The sequence below is a fragment of the Pelmatolapia mariae genome, linkage group LG3_W, assembly GCF_036321145.2.
Source record: "Pelmatolapia mariae isolate MD_Pm_ZW linkage group LG3_W, Pm_UMD_F_2, whole genome shotgun sequence".
Lineage (NCBI taxonomy): Eukaryota > Metazoa > Chordata > Actinopteri > Cichliformes > Cichlidae > Pelmatolapia > Pelmatolapia mariae.
Window position 1 is genome coordinate 30,174,348 of NC_086229.1, and position 20,271 is coordinate 30,194,618.

Below are 20,271 nucleotides of genomic sequence, written 5' to 3' on the forward strand. Positions count from 1 at the left end.
AGACATTTAGCAATAGAATTACATAGCAGAAAGCAAGCAAAGCAAAACCCCGGGGTGTACAGCCTTAAGCACAGACAGCAGAGCAACACAGAGACGGACAGGTAGCAGCAGCAGGAGGAAAAGAGCTCTGGGGCTGTCCTCTGGTCCCCTAATATAGGGACCAGTATCCCCGCCCCCTGCTGCTGGGTAACTTTCCCATGCACCCAGGAACAGCAGGTGCAGGGTCAAATACCGGCCAGAGTTCACACCTGGCGCTGGCTGAGGGCCCGGTCCAAAGTGACACCAATAGGTTAACCCTTTGCTTTACCCTCTGACAATAGGTCACAACATGGTCAAAGGTCACACATTAGTACAGCAAATAGCATAGTTTTTGTGATAATCTTATGATATTAATGTGAATAATACTTGGCCTAACTACATAAAAATAAACACTCCAGTGTAGGTTTATAGTGATCTCATTATGTTGTTTTCAGTATCTCTGCTACCATGTAACATTTATTGTGTGTGCGTGTGTGTGTGTGTGTGTGTGTGTGTGTGTGTGTGTGTGTGTGTGTGTGTGTGTGTGTCTATATCGTATGATATTTTATTGTGATGTGTTCAGGATCTCTGTTACGATGTTACTGTTTTGGTTGTGCTGCATGAAAGACGTTGAGTGTGTATTGGAGGAGGTTAGTTACCAGAGCTGGAGAGTGAGTTATTCAGGCGAACTCTCAACAGCATTAACTGCCCTGTTAGTGTACCAACTTAATAAACCTCGATGAAGCAAAAATGTCTTGTGCTCAAGACTCTACATGAAAGTTAAAATATATATGTTCAGTGCACATAGATATATAGAGTATATAATTACATAGTTATACATATCATACAAAAATCCACTACAGGTGCTGCACTGATAGTGATGTTCTCCCAGGGTTCACAGGCTGATGACTTGGAGAGTCAAGCCTGATCCTAGTGTGCCTGCTTGTGATCTTTTTTTTAAATGGAGCCATCTAAGAGGTTGAGGTTGGGGGTGATTTTAGCCCATTTTTGGGGGTGCTTCAGCGCCCTTTCTGCCAGATCAATGGTGGCTGAGACGCAGCGGAGCAGAGGTGTAAGTGCCTGGCTTAAAACAGGACATATTACCTGCATATAACCTTCAGTTACTCTTTATAAATTTAGGTAGGAGTCAGACCATGTTTCTTTTTAGCTGAAAAACATTACACCCAGGTAACCTGCAGTGTTGGAAATGTGTTTTCCGACGATGTTTGCTACCCTACAATCCGTCCTACTCTGTAGTAAAATCAGCTACATTTCATTTTCCTGTGAAATGTATATAGCATATTTAAAATCTAAAACTTAAAATTGTCCGTAGCCTACTGTTGTTACCACTGTCCTGTTTGAAATGGAATGAGAGAAGCTGCTTATTTTGTCATATGTACATGTGCCAATATCAAACCCAGGAGCCACATTCAGGTAAAAGTGTAAAATCAAATGATCCGTCAATAAAGTATAATGTTGGATCAGTGTTTCAATATTTATATCTTTTATTAGATGTATTAGATGTGGTTTGGTTATGTGCCTTTTGGTTGAAAGTACACTGAGAGAGGACTTTTTTTCATTAGTGATCTTAATAGTATTTTTTCTTTTCATATTAATGTAATTTTTCATCCAATTGAATACAATCTATTTGTGTATGATTGTCAGTCCAAAGAGGGAGAGAGGAAAGAGGGGAACGTGATGAGAAAGTACAAGGTCAGGAAGAACCAGGTAAGAAAACAGAGAGGGAAACGTGACAGGCAAAACAGAAACTGGTAAACTGCTTGAGAGACTTGACCACCAAAAAGTGATAGACAGATTTTCCAACTTCAAGGTGAGGCGACATAGGTTAAAATAAAATAAAAAATCTGCAGAGCCATAGTAGTATCTGCAGTAAAGCTCTTTTGATACATTGTACCATAGGCAAAGTTGCCTCCATTTTTATAATGTTTTTATTAATATTTTGTACATTTGTACATTTCAAGGACTCTATTTTTGGAGTGTATTTTTATATATCTGTATTATATTATACATACACATTAAAGGTGAATCTCTGTCCAAAAAATTCACTAAGTTTACTACTCACTATGATCATCATTCATCATTTCCCCCCAGTAATTAAGGTTAGGATATGTATTTTTTAAGTCCAATCCATTCTTCGTTTGCAGCATCTAAATAAGCTTTATCAGATTTGATGGTTTTGTTACAGACTTTAGTGTTTTGCTTTTCTTTCACAACTGTGGGGATTAAATTGTGTTAAAATGTACGAAAGTCATGTGTTAGGTTTATATTATTGATTGTCATTTATGCTTAGAAATATATAATCATTTATGCTTAGAAATATATAATCATTTATGCTTAGAAATATATAATCATTTGTACAGTGAAAGAATGTCTCATCACCTTATGTAAGACATCATATGTTAATGGATCTATGCATATTCATGTAACCTCAATAAAAGAGCAGTGTTACGAGGGAGCAGATGAGAGCGACTGGGGTCAAGCGAAGGAACGGCGCTGTCACGGTTCTCTCCCTCCTGCACGAGTAACACAAAGAGCTCTGGGGACTTGCGTCTTGCTTTTGCTGTTGTAGTAAAATTGTCTCATTCCAGCAGTGGGCCTGTGCTAGACAGACCCATCATCATGTTTTGTGACGAGGACCCAGGCACAGAGAGATTTGATGAATTCAAGAATCTTATGATTTAATAAAGAAATCTGCAGACCTTCACAGAGATGGTAAAATTATGATGACTGCTAATGGAGACAGGCTGTAGGCACAGAAGAAGGGAGTGTCTGAGCTGTGACCTCACGCCTGAAATCCACATAAATTATCTATAAAACCAGAATAAAAGTGTCACAGGACACAGAAAAAAACATGAGCCACGATTCCCGCCCCCTGTTTTATTTCTGATTGATTATATGGAAATGCCCCAGCTGTGGAATGGAAAGTGAAAGTAAAGTGACACCTATGCAGCAGTCTGTGGGAGTATCTGCAGAGTCACGGGCTGCTCACAGAGCTGCAGGTTCAGTGTGGGTGAGGATCAGCTCCAGCAGGACTTGTAACCGAAGATGATGGTTATTCTGCTGCTCCTCATACCTGGTAAGAAAGTTGTTCTGATCCTGTTTGAATGCATCCTCATGTTTAAAGCTAGGCTGATGTGATGTGTGCAGTCTGCTGAGTGAACCTACCTCTCTGCAGCTCTCATGCAGGGCAAACACTACAAATAATGAAGCATCATTTTAGTTTCAGTCCATCCATCTGTTTAAAGCATCAGTATTTCAGGGTGAAGCAGGAAACTGACACTTAGACGCAGGCTCAAAGGGAAAAAAACACAATTTGTGCTTGAGACGGAGAAGGAATCAAGAATTTCTAATAACGTTTGATAACAATGTGAGCTACAGAAATCTAAAAATCTAAATAGAACCTTTGTTATCCCACGAATGAGAAATTTGGGTGTTACCACACAAAGTAGTCCTATATACATGAACAATAAACAACCAATTCAAACAAAATTCAAAAGAAGAAAAAGTGATGGAGTCGGCAACAGCTTTGGCTAGCTTTTCAAAGAACGCAAAGGTTTTCAGCTGAAAATAGAAGGCAGTAACCTCGAAGTATAATTGGCATGCTAGCGTTCAATCAAAGAATCAGACTTGGGATAAGTATACGGAAATACTCGAGCAGTTTGTCACAGCTAACGGGATCGACGATGCAGAAAAATATAGAGCGATATTAATAAGTGTCGTCGGAGCAGCGACGTACAGCTTGATGCGAAACCTTCTCAGCCCGGGAAAGCCCAAAGACAAAGCCTTCCAAGAGCTGGTGCTTCTGATGAAAAATCACTTTGATCCGAAGCCCAGTGAAATTTTGCAAAGGTATAAATTCGAATAAAGCTGAATGAAACCATCATGGAATATGTTGCGCAGCTGCATCATCTCGCAAAGGATTGTAACTATGGCAACACGTTACAACAGATGTTGAGAGATAGGATCGTCTTCGGAATTAGGGATGACTGCACTCAGAGGCATCTCTTGTCAGAAATAGACCTTACTTTTGACAAGGCCCTGCCAATTGCAGTAGCCATGGAGACTACAAATAAAAGTGCACAGGATCTGCAGACCTCAGGGGCGACAACAAAATTTTTCAGCCTCACCAAAGGACAACCGGAGAGTCGTACCTTTAATGGAGAAAGCAAAGACTGTTATTGTTGCAAAGGAACCAAGCACACAGCGGCAGACTGTACGTACAATCAAGGAAAATGTCATGCTTGTGGTGAAGTGGGACACATAGCCAGAGCTTGTGGAAGCAAGACTAAACTGGACCAGAAATAGTACGGATCAACATATGTAAAGAAAGACAAAAAGCAGAGTTCACACTACAGCACTCACAATGTGGGTGAGAAAGCAGATAACAGCAAAACTGATAGCTCTGAAGATGACTCTTTCACTTTGAACTGTGTCAAGGGCACAAAAGAAAACTCTTCAAGTTAGGGCGTGGCAGCGTGGTACACTTGAGAAAAGTAGATCCCTACGCTGTGGATATGCAAACTGATGGGAAAAAGGTGAACTTTGAAATAGACACTGGATGTTGCCTAACAGTCATGAACGAAGCGACATTCAGAGAAACAAGCAAAGACACCAAGCCCTCCAGCCTACAGCCCATCAAAATCAAACTTGGAACTTATACAGGGGATCCTGTTAAGGTGATAAGGTCAAATATAAGCAGCAGGAAAAATATCTGCCCCCGGTGGTCGAAGGGGATGACCCCAGCTTGCTAGGTCGAGCTTGGCTCGAGGAAATTAAATTGGACTGGAGTGAAGTGAAAAACCATCGTAACAATAGAAAGCTGCACCAGGTCAAAGCAACTGAAAAAACACTACAGCAAGTGTTAAGTAAACATGAGGATGTATTCAAAAAGGAGTTGGGCACCCTGAAAGGTATGAAAGCTGCTATTCATGTGAAAAGTGTTGCCACCGCACGCTTCTTGCGTCCATGTTCTGTCCCCTTTGCTATGCGAGCAAAAGTCAATGAGGAAATAAAAGAAGGCATCATCTCGCCAGTGAAATATGCTGAATGGGCAGCACCAGTAATGCCACTTCTGAAGCCCACAGGGACCATAAGACTGTGTGCGGATTACAAGCTTACTGTAAATACAGTGGCTTCACTGGAGCGGTATCCAATACCCAGAATGGAGGACCTGTTTGCCACACTATCTGGGGGTAAGCAGTTCTCAAAAGTAGACATGAGCCACGCTTACCAGCAAATCCTCTTGGATGACGAATCGAAAAAGTATATCACAGTAAACACATCCAGGGGGCTGTTCACGTATAACAGACTGCCTTTTGGAGTGGCCTCTGCTCCAGCAATATTCCAGAGGACCACGGAAAGCCTTTTGAAGGGGATACCTCAGGTAGCCGTGTATTTAGATGACATCTTGGTGACTGGGGTGGATGAGGTAAGCCATCTACAGAACCTGGATGAGGTGCTGACCCGGTTGGAGGAGGCCGGGTTGAGGTTAAAGAGGTGCAAGTGTGCCTTCATGCAAGAGAAAGGGGCACATAGTGGATGCCCAGGGGCTCCACCCAGTGGAAAAGAAAGTTAAAGCAATCATGGACGCACCTACCCCCACAAATGTCACTGAATCAAAAGGATACTTAGGGTTGCTAAATGACTACAACAAGTTCCTTCCAAACCTGGCAACCCTGTTGGCACCCCTACATGAACGTTTGAGACATGAGGTACGCTGGACATGGCAAAAGAGACAAGAGGAAGCATTCCAGAAATCCAAGAACCTGTTGAACTCAGCAGAGGTGTTAGTTCATTATTCTGCTGACCGTGAGTTGGTTCTCTCATGTGATGCATCCCCATACGGCGTAGGCACCGTATTGTCACATAAGATGGAGGATGGTAGCGAGAGACCTTTGGGGTTCATGTCACGCACACTCTCTCCTGCTGAGAAAAAGTATTCTCAGTTTGACAAAGAAGGCTTAGCTGTGATATTTGGCATCGAGAAATCTCACAAATACTTGTATGGCCGAGTTTTCACGATTTACACAGATCATAAACCTCCGATCTCACTGTTCAATGAAAAGAAGCCTATACCTCAGATGGGCTCACCAAGAGTACAAAGATGGGCCGTGACATTGAGTGCTTACGAGTACAACATCAGGTACAAGCCAGGAAAACACCATGAAAACGCGGATGCACTCAGCCGTTTGCCGGCACCAGACTCATACAGGCAGATCGAAGATGAAAGGCTTGGCAAGGTCTTATGTAGGGTGGCCAGGGATGGATGAGACCATTGAAAGAGAAGTGCAGGCATGTGAGGAATGTCATAAACACCACAAGTCACCACCCACAGCACCATTACACCCGTGGGAGTGGCCGAAGTCACCATGGTCCAGGATCCATGTGGACTATGCGGGGCCTTTCCTTGGGAAGATGTTTCTAATCATTGTGGATGCTCATTCCAAGTGGATGGACGTTTACCCTGTGAAATTCTCTACATCACAGGTGACTATAGAGAAACTGCGACAGAGTTTCAGTGTGTTTGGACTACCTAAAATGCTAGTTTCAGACAATGGAACATGTTTCACAAGTGCTGAATTTGAGTCATTCATGAAGCAGAATGGAATTGACCATGTGAGGTCAGCACCTTTCCACCCTTCTTCAAATGGGCTGGCTGAGAGGGCGGTCCAGACCTTTAAGGAGGGGATGAAGAAAGTCAAAGGTGATACCTTGCAAACCAGACTGTCCAGATTCCTGTTCAGTTATCACATCACACTGCATGCCACTACTGGTTTATAACCTGCAGACTTGATGATGTCACGGAAGCTCAGATCAGTTTTGGACTTGCTCATGCCTGATGTGAAAACAAAGCACAAACAACTGAAACAGAAAGAAAATCATGACACCAAGAAAAGACTAAGAAGTTTCACACTTGGAGACAAGGTGTTCATCAGAAACTAGTCCTTTGGCCCAAAGTGGATTCCCGCAGTCATTGTGAGAGCATCGGGTCCAGTGTCTTACATTGTTACCATTGGATCAGGTCAAACTGTGAAGCGGCACGTGGATCAGGTGAGAGCAAGAGTGGCTGACACTGTTCCCAGTACACTGGACAGGGAGGTGGAGCCATTTCATGACACAGAAGCAGTTCCTGAGCGCTGCTTGCCATCAGAGTTAGACACATCGCCGCAACCGCCATCATCGCAGTTGCCTCATGCTCCGGAGACTCCCGCTCCAGGAAACTCCTCAGTGGCACTAGTGTTGTGACGTTCTCAGAGAGAGAGATGTCCACCAGAGACTTTAAAGGACTTTGTTAGATAGAGTGAGATCTTCCAGAAATAGACCAACAATGCGCTTTGATCTCACAGGAAGGACATTCCTTCCTAGTTAGCAAAAACCAAAAACAAACCCAAAACCCATTAAAACATATGTAGAGTTGTATGGCTACCCTAGTTATATGTTGATTGCTTGTTAAGCATTCTTTAGATAAGCAGTTATTTATTAGTCAAGGGAGTTGTTGACTTAAGGGGGGAGGAGATGTGGTATCGCTAGAAATTAGTTGTTTATATAAATATTATTGGCATGCATAATAGTTATTATATATAGAGATACATACATCCTAAGTTCCTGTTATTCATATCAAGAAACAGATAGAATGAGTGTGTTGTTACAATGGTAATGCCAGGAGAGGCAGTATATTATTACATTACATTAATGTTGTAAGAAAGTGGAAGAAGTGAGTGTCCTGTAGGAGGCAGTGAAACGGACACTGATGCTCTGAACATGTGCTGAAAAGAAGGTTCAGTAAACAAGTTGCAACGATACTCCTGTGTAAGGTTCACTTATTTCATTGTTATTTTTTGAAGAGGCAACAAGTACTTAGCGGCAAAACTTGTGCTGGCAAGTTTGGCTCAGATGTGTCTTGTAGCTGACAACAAGTTTTGCACACATCCATGGGGGGATTTTTTCCCACTTCTCTTTGCAGATCCTCTCCAAGTCAATAATGTTTCATGGCTGATGTTTGACCACTTGAGCCTTCAGCTCCCTCCACAGATTTTCTGTGGGATTAAGGTCTGGAGACTGACTCTGCCACTCCAAGACCTTAATATGCTTCTTTTTGAGCCAATCCTTCGTTGCCTTGGCAGTGTGTTTTGGATCACTGTAATGCAGCAATGCGCACCCATCACTCACTTTTACTTTGTGGACCAGAGAAGCAGATGATTAACTTCTGAGAGAGGAACTGTGGTACTGCATGAGGAAGTCTGTGTGGGTGGTGCAGGACATCTACGAGGACAGAGAGAGGTGTGTGGGAGGAGCGACAGGTGGTTTTAAGGTGGGGTGGGATCATATCAGTTATCTGCTCTGAGCTCCTTCTTCTCTGCAGAGGTGATGGACAGAATGACAGATGAGGTCGGGCAGGAGTCTGTGTGGACTCTGATGTTTGCAGACGACACTGTGATCTGTAGAGAGAGTAGGGAGCAGGTGGAGGAGAGCATGGAGAGGTGGAGGTATGCTGTGGAGAGAATAGGAATGAAAGTTAGTAGAAGCAAGACAAAATACATGTGTGTGGATGAGAGAGAGAGACGGGTGGGGAGGTGGTCATGAAGGAGCAGAAATACCTGAGGTTAACCATCAGAACAGAGATAAAGAAGACAGCACAGGCAGGGTGGAGTAGGTGGAGTCCATCAGAGGGACAGCTTAGACTCAGACAGGCTGACACATTTGCACATGTGCCGAGGACGTCTGCTTCTACTGAGTCGGTCACTTCTGTTGACTCAGTCGGCTCCTCTTTACCTGTTTAGTTCATCTGTGAACCATCAGGAAACACTTTGAAACTTTACCTGGTGGTGTGAAGCATTTGGGTCCCGAGTCTCTCAGCTAGTTGCAAAATCACAGCACCCACCTGCTTTATATTTTTCTCCTCAGTTTCCCAGCATGCCTCAGGTATGGAGGTGAAGGTGTATGATGGGGTGGAGTCTGTCCTGCTGCCCTGTCAGTTACCAGCTGATGTTTCCAGTGACTTCTTAGCAGCAGTGTGGGACCGTGAGGAGCTCAAGGACCCAACAGTCCACGTGCGTCTGCAGAGTGGTGATGATTTTAAAGATCAGAACGTTCGTTACACCAACCGAACATCAATGAGAGCTGACGCTCTGCAGACTGGAGACCTCAGCCTCACTCTGAGGAACCCCACAGTCTCTGACAGTGGAAACTATACCTGCAACACCCGAGTATTTAGAGGAAATCAGAGCCAGATTGATATCCAACTGAAAGTCACAGGTCAGTGTTGCAGACAGAGATCACCGTCCTCATGAATACTGTTATAATTTCAGTAAAATTTGTGTTTGTGCTACAGAACCTCCTGCAGTCTGGCCCATAGTTCTCTCAGCTGTCCAGGTTCCTGTGGTTCTCCTGGCTGCTGGCTTTGGTGTCTTCATGTATCATAGATATAAAATGATGAAGAGCAGAAAAGGTATATAAGTGTATATGACTGTGTGTGTGTTCCTCAATAAATAAAAGCAACAGCAATCGTCTCCCCATCACAACATGAACATGACACCCACAGTCACAGTGATATAGACAGAGACTTGGTTATAATAGAAACAAGTGTTGGTACCCTGGAGACTGATGCTGCTCTCTCAAGGAAACAGCACAAAGAGGAGGACCCAATACTTAAACTACTCACAGGATAGCTGTTACCCCCCATTCTAGTGCATCTACTGGTGACCATCTGTAGGTCAATATGATTGAACTATAATTTCATATAAAATACAATAAAGTTCCCTTTAGTTCCAGGCCAGTCAAGCCCTTAATCACAGGCTGCAGAAGACCTCAAAATGTATTCCTCCAGCTCAGATGGAGTTATAGAGCTAACAATGTTTGAATGCACTCCCACATGCCTTACCCACCTGATCAGTGCTATACGTTTTATACACACCAGGTCATATTAACTCATTATACAAATGAACTAACATGATGATTTGACTCCACAGCAGCTGGTAAATAAAAGAAGCTGCTCATGTAGAATCACAGATCCTCATCAAAACCAGCTCCCACTCCCATTCAGGGGAAACATGAGTCTGTCCAGCTGTTTCCAGCTGTGTCAGAGTGAATGCTGCACACACGCAGTTCAGCTCCAAGTCAGAGACACACTGAAAACTGATGGTTACACAGCAGAGGAGATGATGGAGGATCTCACTCACTGATGTCATGTTCTGCTCTGTTCTTCTCTCAGTCTATCCAGTGGAGATGGTTGAGGTGAAACAGGGGGAGGAGTCTGTCCAGCTGTCCTTTCAGATCACAGAAGAAAAAAATGTTCCTCTGGACGTCAAAGTGGAGTGGAGACATCAAAACACGATGGTCCATGTGTATAAGAATGGTGGTAATCAGTCTCTATTAAAGGACCAGAATCACAGAGACCGCACAGAGATGAATGAAGACCCTCTGAGAATTAAAGACTTCAGTCTGAAACTGAAAGACCCCCAACTTAGTGATCGTGGAGTCTACACCTGCACTGTCTATGACAGAAATGCAGACATCCTGCTACAGAAAGTAGTGACTCTTAGTGTCAGAGGTGAGTGTAACAGCTGTTTGTCCACAGTGTTAATCCCAGATGTGTAAACCTTTGAGTGTGTCCAGCTGTTTCCAGCCATGTGAGAATAAAAGCTGTACATCTGTTTGTGCAGCCTCACACATCAGCACACAAGCAGTTCAGCTCCAAGTCAGAGAAACACTGAAAACAGGAGCTGCTGGTTACACAGCAGAGGAGATGATGGAGGATCAACCTCACTGATGTCTGTTTGTCTGTAAACCTCTGTTCTCCTCTTAGTTCCCGAGGTGGTGGAAGTAGTTAAAGGGATGCAGTCTGTCATTCTGCCATTTACAACTGAAGTCCTGAAGCTTCAGGATGTCACCGTGGAGTGGAAACACGAAGACAAGAAAGTCCATGTGCGTCAGAATGGCCAAAACCAGTCTCACGATCAGGAGGTGAATCAAGAGCCACTGACAAATGGAAACCTGCAACACACTGATGATGGTACCTACACCTGCACTGTCTACAGTGAGGGTGAAGAAATCCTGCTACAGAAAGTCGTGTCGATCACAGTCAGAGGTGAGAATAAATGTGTCAGAGTGCAGAAAGTAGCAAAAAGTAAAGCAGCTGTTTGTGCAGCATCACGGATCAGACTCAGAATACTAATATCTAATATTTGGAGTCTTCCTACACCCCCGTTCTCTGCGGCCTGCTGGAGCAGGGGGGCTAGGAGGAGGAGTTGGCCGTCCGACTGGGGTCTGGTGTATGGGGCCTCCCTGCTGCTGCGGAGTCAGGGCGGTCTGCTTCTCCCCACCGCAGGGAAAAGGGTTACACCACCTGAGTCTGGGTGCAGTTTCCCCCTCCAGGGGCAAGGGTACCTAGACTCGGGGCTTAGAGTACGCTTGGGGAGTGTGATTGTGTGTACAGCGTCTCTCTATGTCTGTCTCCACGTTGGGTGAGTGTTGAGCAATTGTATATGAGAGCATGAGGGTGGGAATAGATGTTTGTATCTGTGTGTGCCTGTTTGTCTGTGTCTATATGTCAGGTTGGGTATCAGACGCCACCTCTCTGGGGACATCTCAGGACCTCCAAGGTTTGGAGGCCCATCTCCCCCCACCACTTCCCCTGCCGGTGGCGGACGCCCTCAGACATCGGTGCGTTGGTGGTTCTCTGTCTCCGGGGGTGGGCGCCCAGGTACCCACCGGCTCACTCCTTGGCGGCTGCTTATTGGGGCCTGGAGCCTGGGGCTCGCTCGGGCCACTTTGGGGATGGGGTGCCCTCGGCCTCACGGCCCGGGGCTCGGCCACTCAGGCACAGCTGGCTGCCGGCGGAGCTCACGGGCACGTCACTGCAACCCCCCCTGGCTTCTGCTCCGCGGCTGCTGAGTGACCCCTCATCTGGGACTCTCCTCAGCTCTTTCTGGGATAGTGGCGCAGCTGCCCCTCTGTTGGTCTTCCTTGGTCTCTTGTGTTCTGGGGGCCTCTGGATGTCTGGAGTCTTGATCTCCTCCATACCTGCTTCATGCCCTGGAGGTCGGGGCAGTGGCCCCCCACACCCTCTAGCAGATCATTACATGAAGGAACCTTTTAAAACAAGCGCGTTCATGCTCACAGGTGTACACACGGGTGATCACACACACAAATTACACCCTTTTTGGCTCCTACCTCAAAGCACACTGTGCGCTGTCGATCTCACGTGCTGCACAATAATGTTTAATATTTAGTATTTACTGTCATATTCCCATATATCATTGTGATCTTGTTTATTACTCTCGTTTTCTTCTGCTTGCTTTCTTTTTTCTTTCTCAACAGGTGATCCAGGTGATCGATATATGTATTTTTTGTCTGCTTATTCTGTTGGTTTTTGTTTTTTGCCCTTTTTCCCCGTCCCTCTTCTCAGGTTTTTTTTCTTTCCCTCTTTCTTTCTCCACATTCTCTCCTCCAGTCAAGTCTGTCCCGTATTCAGCAAGTGAAAATAAAATAAACAATAAAAAGTTGAATCAAATGGACCATTACGGCAAGGCTGGGATGGTCCATTTGGTAAAGTAAATCCGTTGGGCATCTTTCTTCGCCTTTAGACAATAATTCTGATGGCAAAAGAACCAAACGGGACAGGTTAAAAAAAAAAAAAAAAAAAAAAAAAAAAAAGAATACTAATATCCCCGTTGAAGTTACCGTATTTTGCAGATCATAAGGTGCATTAAGCAATACAAAACAGTCACTGTCAAACTTAATTCAACTCAGTCAGAGTATCTCTCAACATTGTTAACATTGCATAAAATACTGAACAATACACTAACTTTTTCAGTTCATTCCGCTTCCACAAATCCTTCAAATTCTTCATCTTCAGTGTCGGAGTTTAACAGTTGGGCGATTTTGGCATCAAGCATGCCCAGCTCACACTCATCTTTATCTGAGTTGGTCGGTTGGTGCTAAGCCCTGTGACAGACTGGTGACCTGTCCAGGGTGTACCCCGCCTCTCGCCCTCTGACAGCTGGGATAGGCTCCAGCACCCCAACGCCACTTGAGACTGATGTCTTAGCCCAAGCATCCGTGATCCATTGGTGTAACTCGCCCGTCCATCCAGCCCTTTGGGTTAGTCTTGAAGAATGCGGGGAACTTTTCTTTTGGCAAAGATTTCCTCTTGAAAATGACCATGGGTGGTAATTTTGGCCATTAGAATGGCAACCGCGAACTACAGTGAAGGATGACTTCTCCTATCTTGTGGTGAGTATAGACACCGTACTGGTCCCTGTTTTCTTGACAGTACAGTAAATGGGGATTTCAAAGGTGAGGCGACCTCATCCATGTTGGTGATGTGTTCTGGCCAGATCGTCTTTTTAGTGATCTTATTCTTGCAGTAGGTGCGAAAAATGGCCAGCTTTTCTTTGTAATCCGTAAGCAATTGTTTCGAGATGGTAGTTCTTGTGCAGATTGAGAGATTTTGCCTTTTCATAAAACAGAAGCACCAAGAAGGTCTTCCTTGAAAGACGTTGATCTATGTCACGCACTACTGTTGTTGCCTTGAGTCGAATAGAGACCGTAGAGATGCTTCTACCTGCTGTTCTTTGTTCAATAACCCACTGTTCAATTATGTCCTCTAACTGTGGCTGTCGCAACTTCTTCCCTCTAAGACTTAATTTGGTCTTCTTTATTGGAGCACGCCATCTTCTTGCTTCCTCCACTTCCGTACCATTGATTCATTGATACTGAATTCTCTCACAGCTGCTCTATTCCCATGTTCTAGAGCGTAACTTATTGTCTTGATGTTGAAATCTGCTTTGTAAGCATATCTCTTAGCAGGTGATTTTGGGCTCCTTATACACACACAATATGGTAATATTATGTTGAAGTACAGTTAATATTACTCTGCGAGGCTCCTCACTAAGGAAGCCACAATTCTACAAGAATCCATCAAGTGGTGAAGTTTTGTAGCTTATCCGTCGGAACACCAAGGCGATCCCAGGCCAGCCGAGAGATATGATCTCTCCCGCGTGTCTTGGGTCTGCCTAGGGGCCTCCTCCTGCTGGGATATGCTCAGACACCTCACCCAGGAGGCATCCTCGTCAGATGTCCAAACCACATCAACTGGTTCCTTTCGATATTGAAGAGTCCCTCTCAAATGACCGAGCTCCTCATCCTAATTCTAAAGGAGAACCCAAAGACCCTTCAAAGAAAACAAATTTCTGCCACTTGTATCCGTGACCTCATTCTTTTGGTCACCACCCAGAGGAGGGTAGGAATATCGATTAACCAGTAAATCCACAGCTTCAAGTTTACGGTCAGCTTGCTTTTCAGCACGTGTCTGTTTCACTCCAGACTTCACCCCAATCTAGCTAACAAGCTTGCCCTCCACCTTCCTCTCACTCATGATAAAGATTCTGACATATTTGAATTGCTCCACTTGGGATAGTAACTCTTCTCTGACTCAGAGTGGGCACTCAACCCTTTTCCAGCTGAGAGCCATGGTTTTGGACTTGGAAGTGTTAAATGTCATTGTTTGCCAGAACCACTAATCCTGCCAGTTTCTGTCAGCTGCATCTGAATTCTCACAAGCTAACCAAGCCCAATAAGTTTCCTTCTTAAGCCTGAAGATGGTGATCCAGCTAACCACCAGGTGATGATCAGCTTACTCAGCACCTCTCTTTAACCAAGTGTCTAAGACGCACAGCCACAGATCTGTTGATAAAATTACAAAATCAATCCTTGACGTGTGATCTAGAGTGACCTGATGCCATGTCTACTTATGAACACACTTATGCTTGAATACGGACAAGCTGTGGTTAGCAAGTCCAATAACAGAACTTCACTTGCATTCAGATCTGTTAGGCCGTTTGTCTCAATCACACACCTCCAGGTAATGTGGGTGTTGAGATGCCCCAGCAGCAGAAAAATGGAGTCCCTGGATGAGACACTTTCCAGCACCCCACTACACCCCAAGTGTGGGTACTCTGAACCGTCATTTGGGACATAGGCACAAATGACAGTCATGACCCATTTCCCAACCTAAAGGCACAGTGAGGCAATCCTCTCATTTGCCTGGGTAAACCCTCCAAAAAAGGCAGTTAACTGGGTGGGTACAATTATACCCACTCCTGCCCATCGCCTCTTATTGGAGGACAACTCCAGAGTGGAACAGAGTGCAGCCCCTCTCCAGGGGACTGGTTCCATAGCCTGAGTTATGCTGAGGTATTGGAACACCAGGACCACAGCCTCTGACTACCACCCTAGTGCAGTCAGCTTCTTTCATCTCATGGTCTGGGGTTGTCCAACTCTTTTTATTTGAGACTCTTTCATTGATGCCTGCCATTATAGACATTTAAAAACAATTCAGACTGCAGTACTTACAGTGAGCTTGCAGGGTGTGTGCTTGCCCAGCCTGACAGTTAATAAACTATGACAGTAAGAACTATGAATGGCTTTCATTGATGTCTCATTGTGTTTCTCTGTGCACCTCATGTTCTACTCTGTTCTGATCTCAGTGTACCCGGTGGAAATGGTGAATGCGACACAAGGAGAGAAGTCTATCCTGCTGCCTTTTAAAGTCACAGATCACCTTCCTCAGGATGTCAAAGTTGAGTGGAGACTCATTAACCCTGAAGACCGAATGGTCTACGTGTATCAAAGGAGTAAAAATGAGTCTCCCTCATGGGACCATGTATACAGAGGTCGTGCAGAGATAACTGAAGATCCACTGACAACTAAAGACCTCAGTCTGACCCTGAAAGACCTCCGCCTCACTGACAGTGGAGTCTACACCTGCACCGTGTATAACAAGGATGGACACATGCTGCTACAGAAAGTAGTGACTCTCAGTGTCAGAGGTGAGAGTAACAGCTGTTTGCCCACATTAACTAAAAACAGGAGTAAAGGGTTAGGGTTAGAGATGATGGAGGATCACGCTCACTCACTGATGTCTGCACACCTAATTTTGACCTCTGTTTTCATCTCAGACTATCCACTGGAGATGGTGGAAGTGACACAGGGAGAGGCGTCTGTCCTGCTGCCCTTTAAAATCACAGAAGACCTCCTTGAGGACATCAAAGTAGAGTGGAAACATCAAAATATCATCGTCCATGTGTATCAGAATAGCCAAAACCAGTCTCTCTTAATGGACGAGGATTATAAAGGCCGCACAGAGATGAATGAAGAGCCTCTGAAAAATAAAGACCTCAGCTTGACCCTGAAAGGCCTCCAACTTAGTGACCGTGGTGGCTACACCTGCACCGTCTACAACAAAGATGGCAGCATCCTGCTACAGAAAGTAGTGGCACTCAGTGTCAGAGGTGAGTGTAACAGCTGTTTGTCCACAATAACTTAAAACAGGAGTAAATAGCTGCTGGTTACACAGCAGAGGAGATGATGGATGATGATGGTCTGTCTGTCTGTTCTCCTCTCAGGATACCAGACAGAGATGGTGGAGGTGATGGAGGGAGAGAGGTCTGTCCTGCTGCCTTTTAAAATCACAGGTGACCTTCCACGTGACATCAAAGCAGAGTGGAGACTCACTCACCCTGAAGAAAAGATGGTCCATGTGTATGAGAGTGGAAACAACCTCTCAGATGAAGACGACCAGGAGCAGGTTTACAGTAGCCGCACAGAGATGAATGAAGATCCAGTGACTACTAAAGACCTCAGTCTGACCCTGAAAGACCTCCACCTCACTGACAGTGGAGTCTACACCTGCACCGTCTACAACAAGTATGGATACAAGCTGCTACAGAAATCAGTGACTCTCAGTGTCAGAGGTAAGAGTAACATCTGCTTGTCCAAAATAAGTGAGAATGAAATCACTGTTATCTGTCTTTCAGTGTGATCCTGATGTGCTCTGTTCTTTCCTCAGATAGAAAGTCTGACATTAAGGTTGAAGATGGGGGACACATCTGATACAGGTCAGTAAACACATCATAAACCCACTCAGAGTCCTGTGCAGTTTGCAGGAGTTGGGCTCCTATGACTTCCATATGTAAAAAGATCAGCAGCCCCGTGTCTGGTTATTGGCCACGCCCTGACCCCACAAATACATCATCTCTGACCACCTTATTTAGACGATAACTTGCCAGGACAGTGGACCTTCATTCTCCACCATTAGATTTTACATGATGTTACTGTGAACCAGCAAAGCCAGTAGCAATGCTGTTTCATAAGTGTCAAAGCTGCATCACACAGATTCTTCTCCTGGTTCCTTCAGACAAAGTTATATAAACTGGCTCCTGTTGTTAATCCAATGATCTGCTTTACAAACACAACTGGATCAAATTCTGATTCCTAAAGTTTTTCACATCTTTCTTTAAAAACTGTTTCCTGTTGTTTGTTTGGGGAAAATGCAGTTTGTCTCAGTGATGTCATGTAATGAGCTCCGAGTCGCAGTAACACACTTTTACCACTAGGACAGAATCACTCCATGTTCATGAAGCCTGGCAGCTCTGATCACTGTCACTGATTGGTTCTTACAGTCCTGATGATCAATATTTACAATCTTTTAGAAAAAAAACATGTTCAGAGTCACATGATATGTTCAAGTGTCTGATGTAGAAATAAGTTGATCAGGACTCTGAGCTGAGACTCAATCTGTTTGTCTGCTCCTCAGGAGAAAAAACAAGCAACCAGAGGAATCCACCATTGATCGAGCTTCCTCTGAGTCATGCCCTCTTCCTGCCTCCTTCCTCTGAGTCATGTCCTCTTCCTGCCTCCTTCCTCTGAGTCATGTCCTCTTCCTGCCTCCTTCCTCTGAGTCATGCCCTCTTCCTCCCTCCTCCTCTCTGTTCCTCTTGTTTTTCATCTGTTGTTAAAGTTGGTGTGAATTGTTCAGTGTGGAGGTGACGGACATGATGTGAATGTTACAGTATTACACTACAAATCCTTCCTAAAAGTATGATGTAAATAAACAAACTCGAGTGCATGTTTAACACAATAAGATGGAGCATAAGTAGAAGACACTATGGGTCACCACGTGCTGTTTGTATGTGTGTGTTGTTGTTACAAAACACATTTAAAAATGTCTGCAGCCCCCGTAGACTACTAAAGACACATCTCCATGACAACAGCGTGTCCACCGCAGCAGCTCTCCTCTGATAAACCCTGAGCTCCACCTGAGTCTCCATCATGAGGACCTCCTTCAGCCTCCTCATGTCGATCCGAACTAAAACAAACACATCAGTGAACCCTGAGCTGGATTCATTTATTAGAAGCAGCTGACCCAACATAATACTAACATAAATGATCCTCAAGTAATCCTGTAACAGACATTACTGCTGCAGGCTGATTATACAGAACCTCAAACACACTCTGAGCTGATCTATTTAAAATTATGAAAACTTCTTGTGGGTCAAAGGTCAAAGCTGCTGACTGTCAGGAACCATCAGAGTTTCAGAGAAGATCAGCTTTTAATAAACAGCAGAGACGAATATTATGCTCATGCATGTACTTGTTTATATCTGTGTGCTGAAGCCTGTGGTCTGAGTGTGTTGTTCCTATCAGTGTGACATGAACTGTAATCTGAATGTGTTGCAACGGTTCAGTCGAACAAACTTACTGCACATATTTATATATTTATATATTTTAGTATCAAAGTGTTGAACTGTGAGGTGAAATGAAAACTTTAACATTCCGTCCTCCTCTGTGTAAAGCTGACCTGGAAGGATGACATGTTTCTATAAATGACACTGTGATTGTTGCTGTTGTGATGTTTGGTTGTTTGACCCTCTGCAAACACAAAACCTGTTTGTGTAGATCAGTGTATCAGATTTCCACAACAATGCATTATTAGAAATAAGATGATTAGAGTTACCTCACTGTGAGGATTTATTCAAAGACATGATCACTGTGTGTGCTGCTCCACTTTACTGTCTGCTTCAACTTCACATTAAACAATAAAACTGTAGCTTCCGTGTTTTAATCTCTTCCACTGGAGTTCTTTGTGGACATAACATGAACCTGATGTCAAGAATGTAGTTTGGATCATTCAGCACCATTAATGCTGAGGCAGCCAGGAAGTGTGAAGAATGAGTTGGATCAATAAAAACATTGTTTACATTCAGAAACGTTCACCTTCTGAAACTCTGTTCATTTACACTCTCAGTACTTGGGCTCCAGTACCATGAGTTACTGCATCAGTGCAGCGTAGCATGGAGGAGATCAGCTCCTGCTGAGGAGTCACTGAGGCTCAGGTTGGTTTGACTGTGACCTTCAGCTCATTCAGTGTTTCTCATCTTCATCTTAATAATAACAGATTTTCTGAGGGGTTCAGGGTAAGGAGAGCTGGCCGACCAATTAAACACAGTAATAAGCTTTTGGTTTAGTGTGTCTATGAGCAGCTCCTGAGTCCTGTTGGGAAACGAAATGGTAAAATGGTGAATGTCCTGTATTTATATAGCGCTTTACACATCCAGTCATCCACCCATTCACACACTGGCGATGGCACGCTACATTGTAGCCACAGCCACCCTGGGGTGTACTGACAGAGGCGAGGCTGCCGGACACTGGCTCCATCAGGACCTCTGTCCACCACCAGTAGGCAACGGCCTTGGCCAAGGACACAACGACCAAGACTGTCCAAGCCGGGGCTCGAACTGGCAACCTTCCGATTACAAGGCGAACTCCCAATTCTTGAGCCACGATCGCCCATGCATCTCCATGAAGTGTGACCAGCTTCACAGCAGTGATGATGCTCACAGTATTCAGGAAACAGAGAAACATGAATGATAATTACTGAGACAAAAGCTTGATAATAGTTGTGTATAACACAGCATAACACAGCAGCTCAGAGCTCTGGGCTTTTTGTCAGCACCCAGAGCTCGTGGCCGTGGTCGAGGCCTCAGATTTGGACGTGCTAATTATTGATAGAGCTCAAGAATCGTTGCCCCAGTGTTAACTGCAGGTCATCACTCGATGATCTGCAAAGATCAGAGAGACCTCCATCCTTTCTAGTTCTCTGCTGGTGGTCGGGGTACATGCACAGGTACGAGTGGTGCTAAAGGATGGTGTCAGAGCTGAACACATGATGTGTGCTGTGATGAGCAGCAGCAGCAGCTTTTATGGATTCACATGATCAGTGTTTCTTTCTTCTTTCAGCTCAATGCTGTCATATTTTTATGTGTGTATGTCAAGCATCCATTTCATGAAGGGATGATTTTGGGTTTTATATGTTATCGGTGCTCAAATCATAAACTGGACCCATAATCTGATCCACTTATTATTCTCATACATTCTCAGTTTCGTCACTGA

At 44.5% G+C, this 20,271-nt stretch overlaps 1 protein-coding gene across 1 annotated transcript in view; it reads left to right on the top strand.

The window, feature by feature from the left end:
• The first annotated feature begins 16,533 nt into the window (after window positions 1-16,533).
• Window positions 16,534-20,271, top strand: part of LOC134621872 (NLR family CARD domain-containing protein 3-like) — a 182,888-nt gene continuing 179,150 nt past the window's right edge. Inside the window, exon 1 of the mRNA XM_063467975.2 lies at window positions 16,534-16,784. Coding sequence (XP_063324045.2) covers window positions 16,571-16,784 — 214 coding nt within the window. The 5' untranslated portion in view covers window positions 16,534-16,570. The remainder of the gene's footprint in view (window positions 16,785-20,271) is intronic.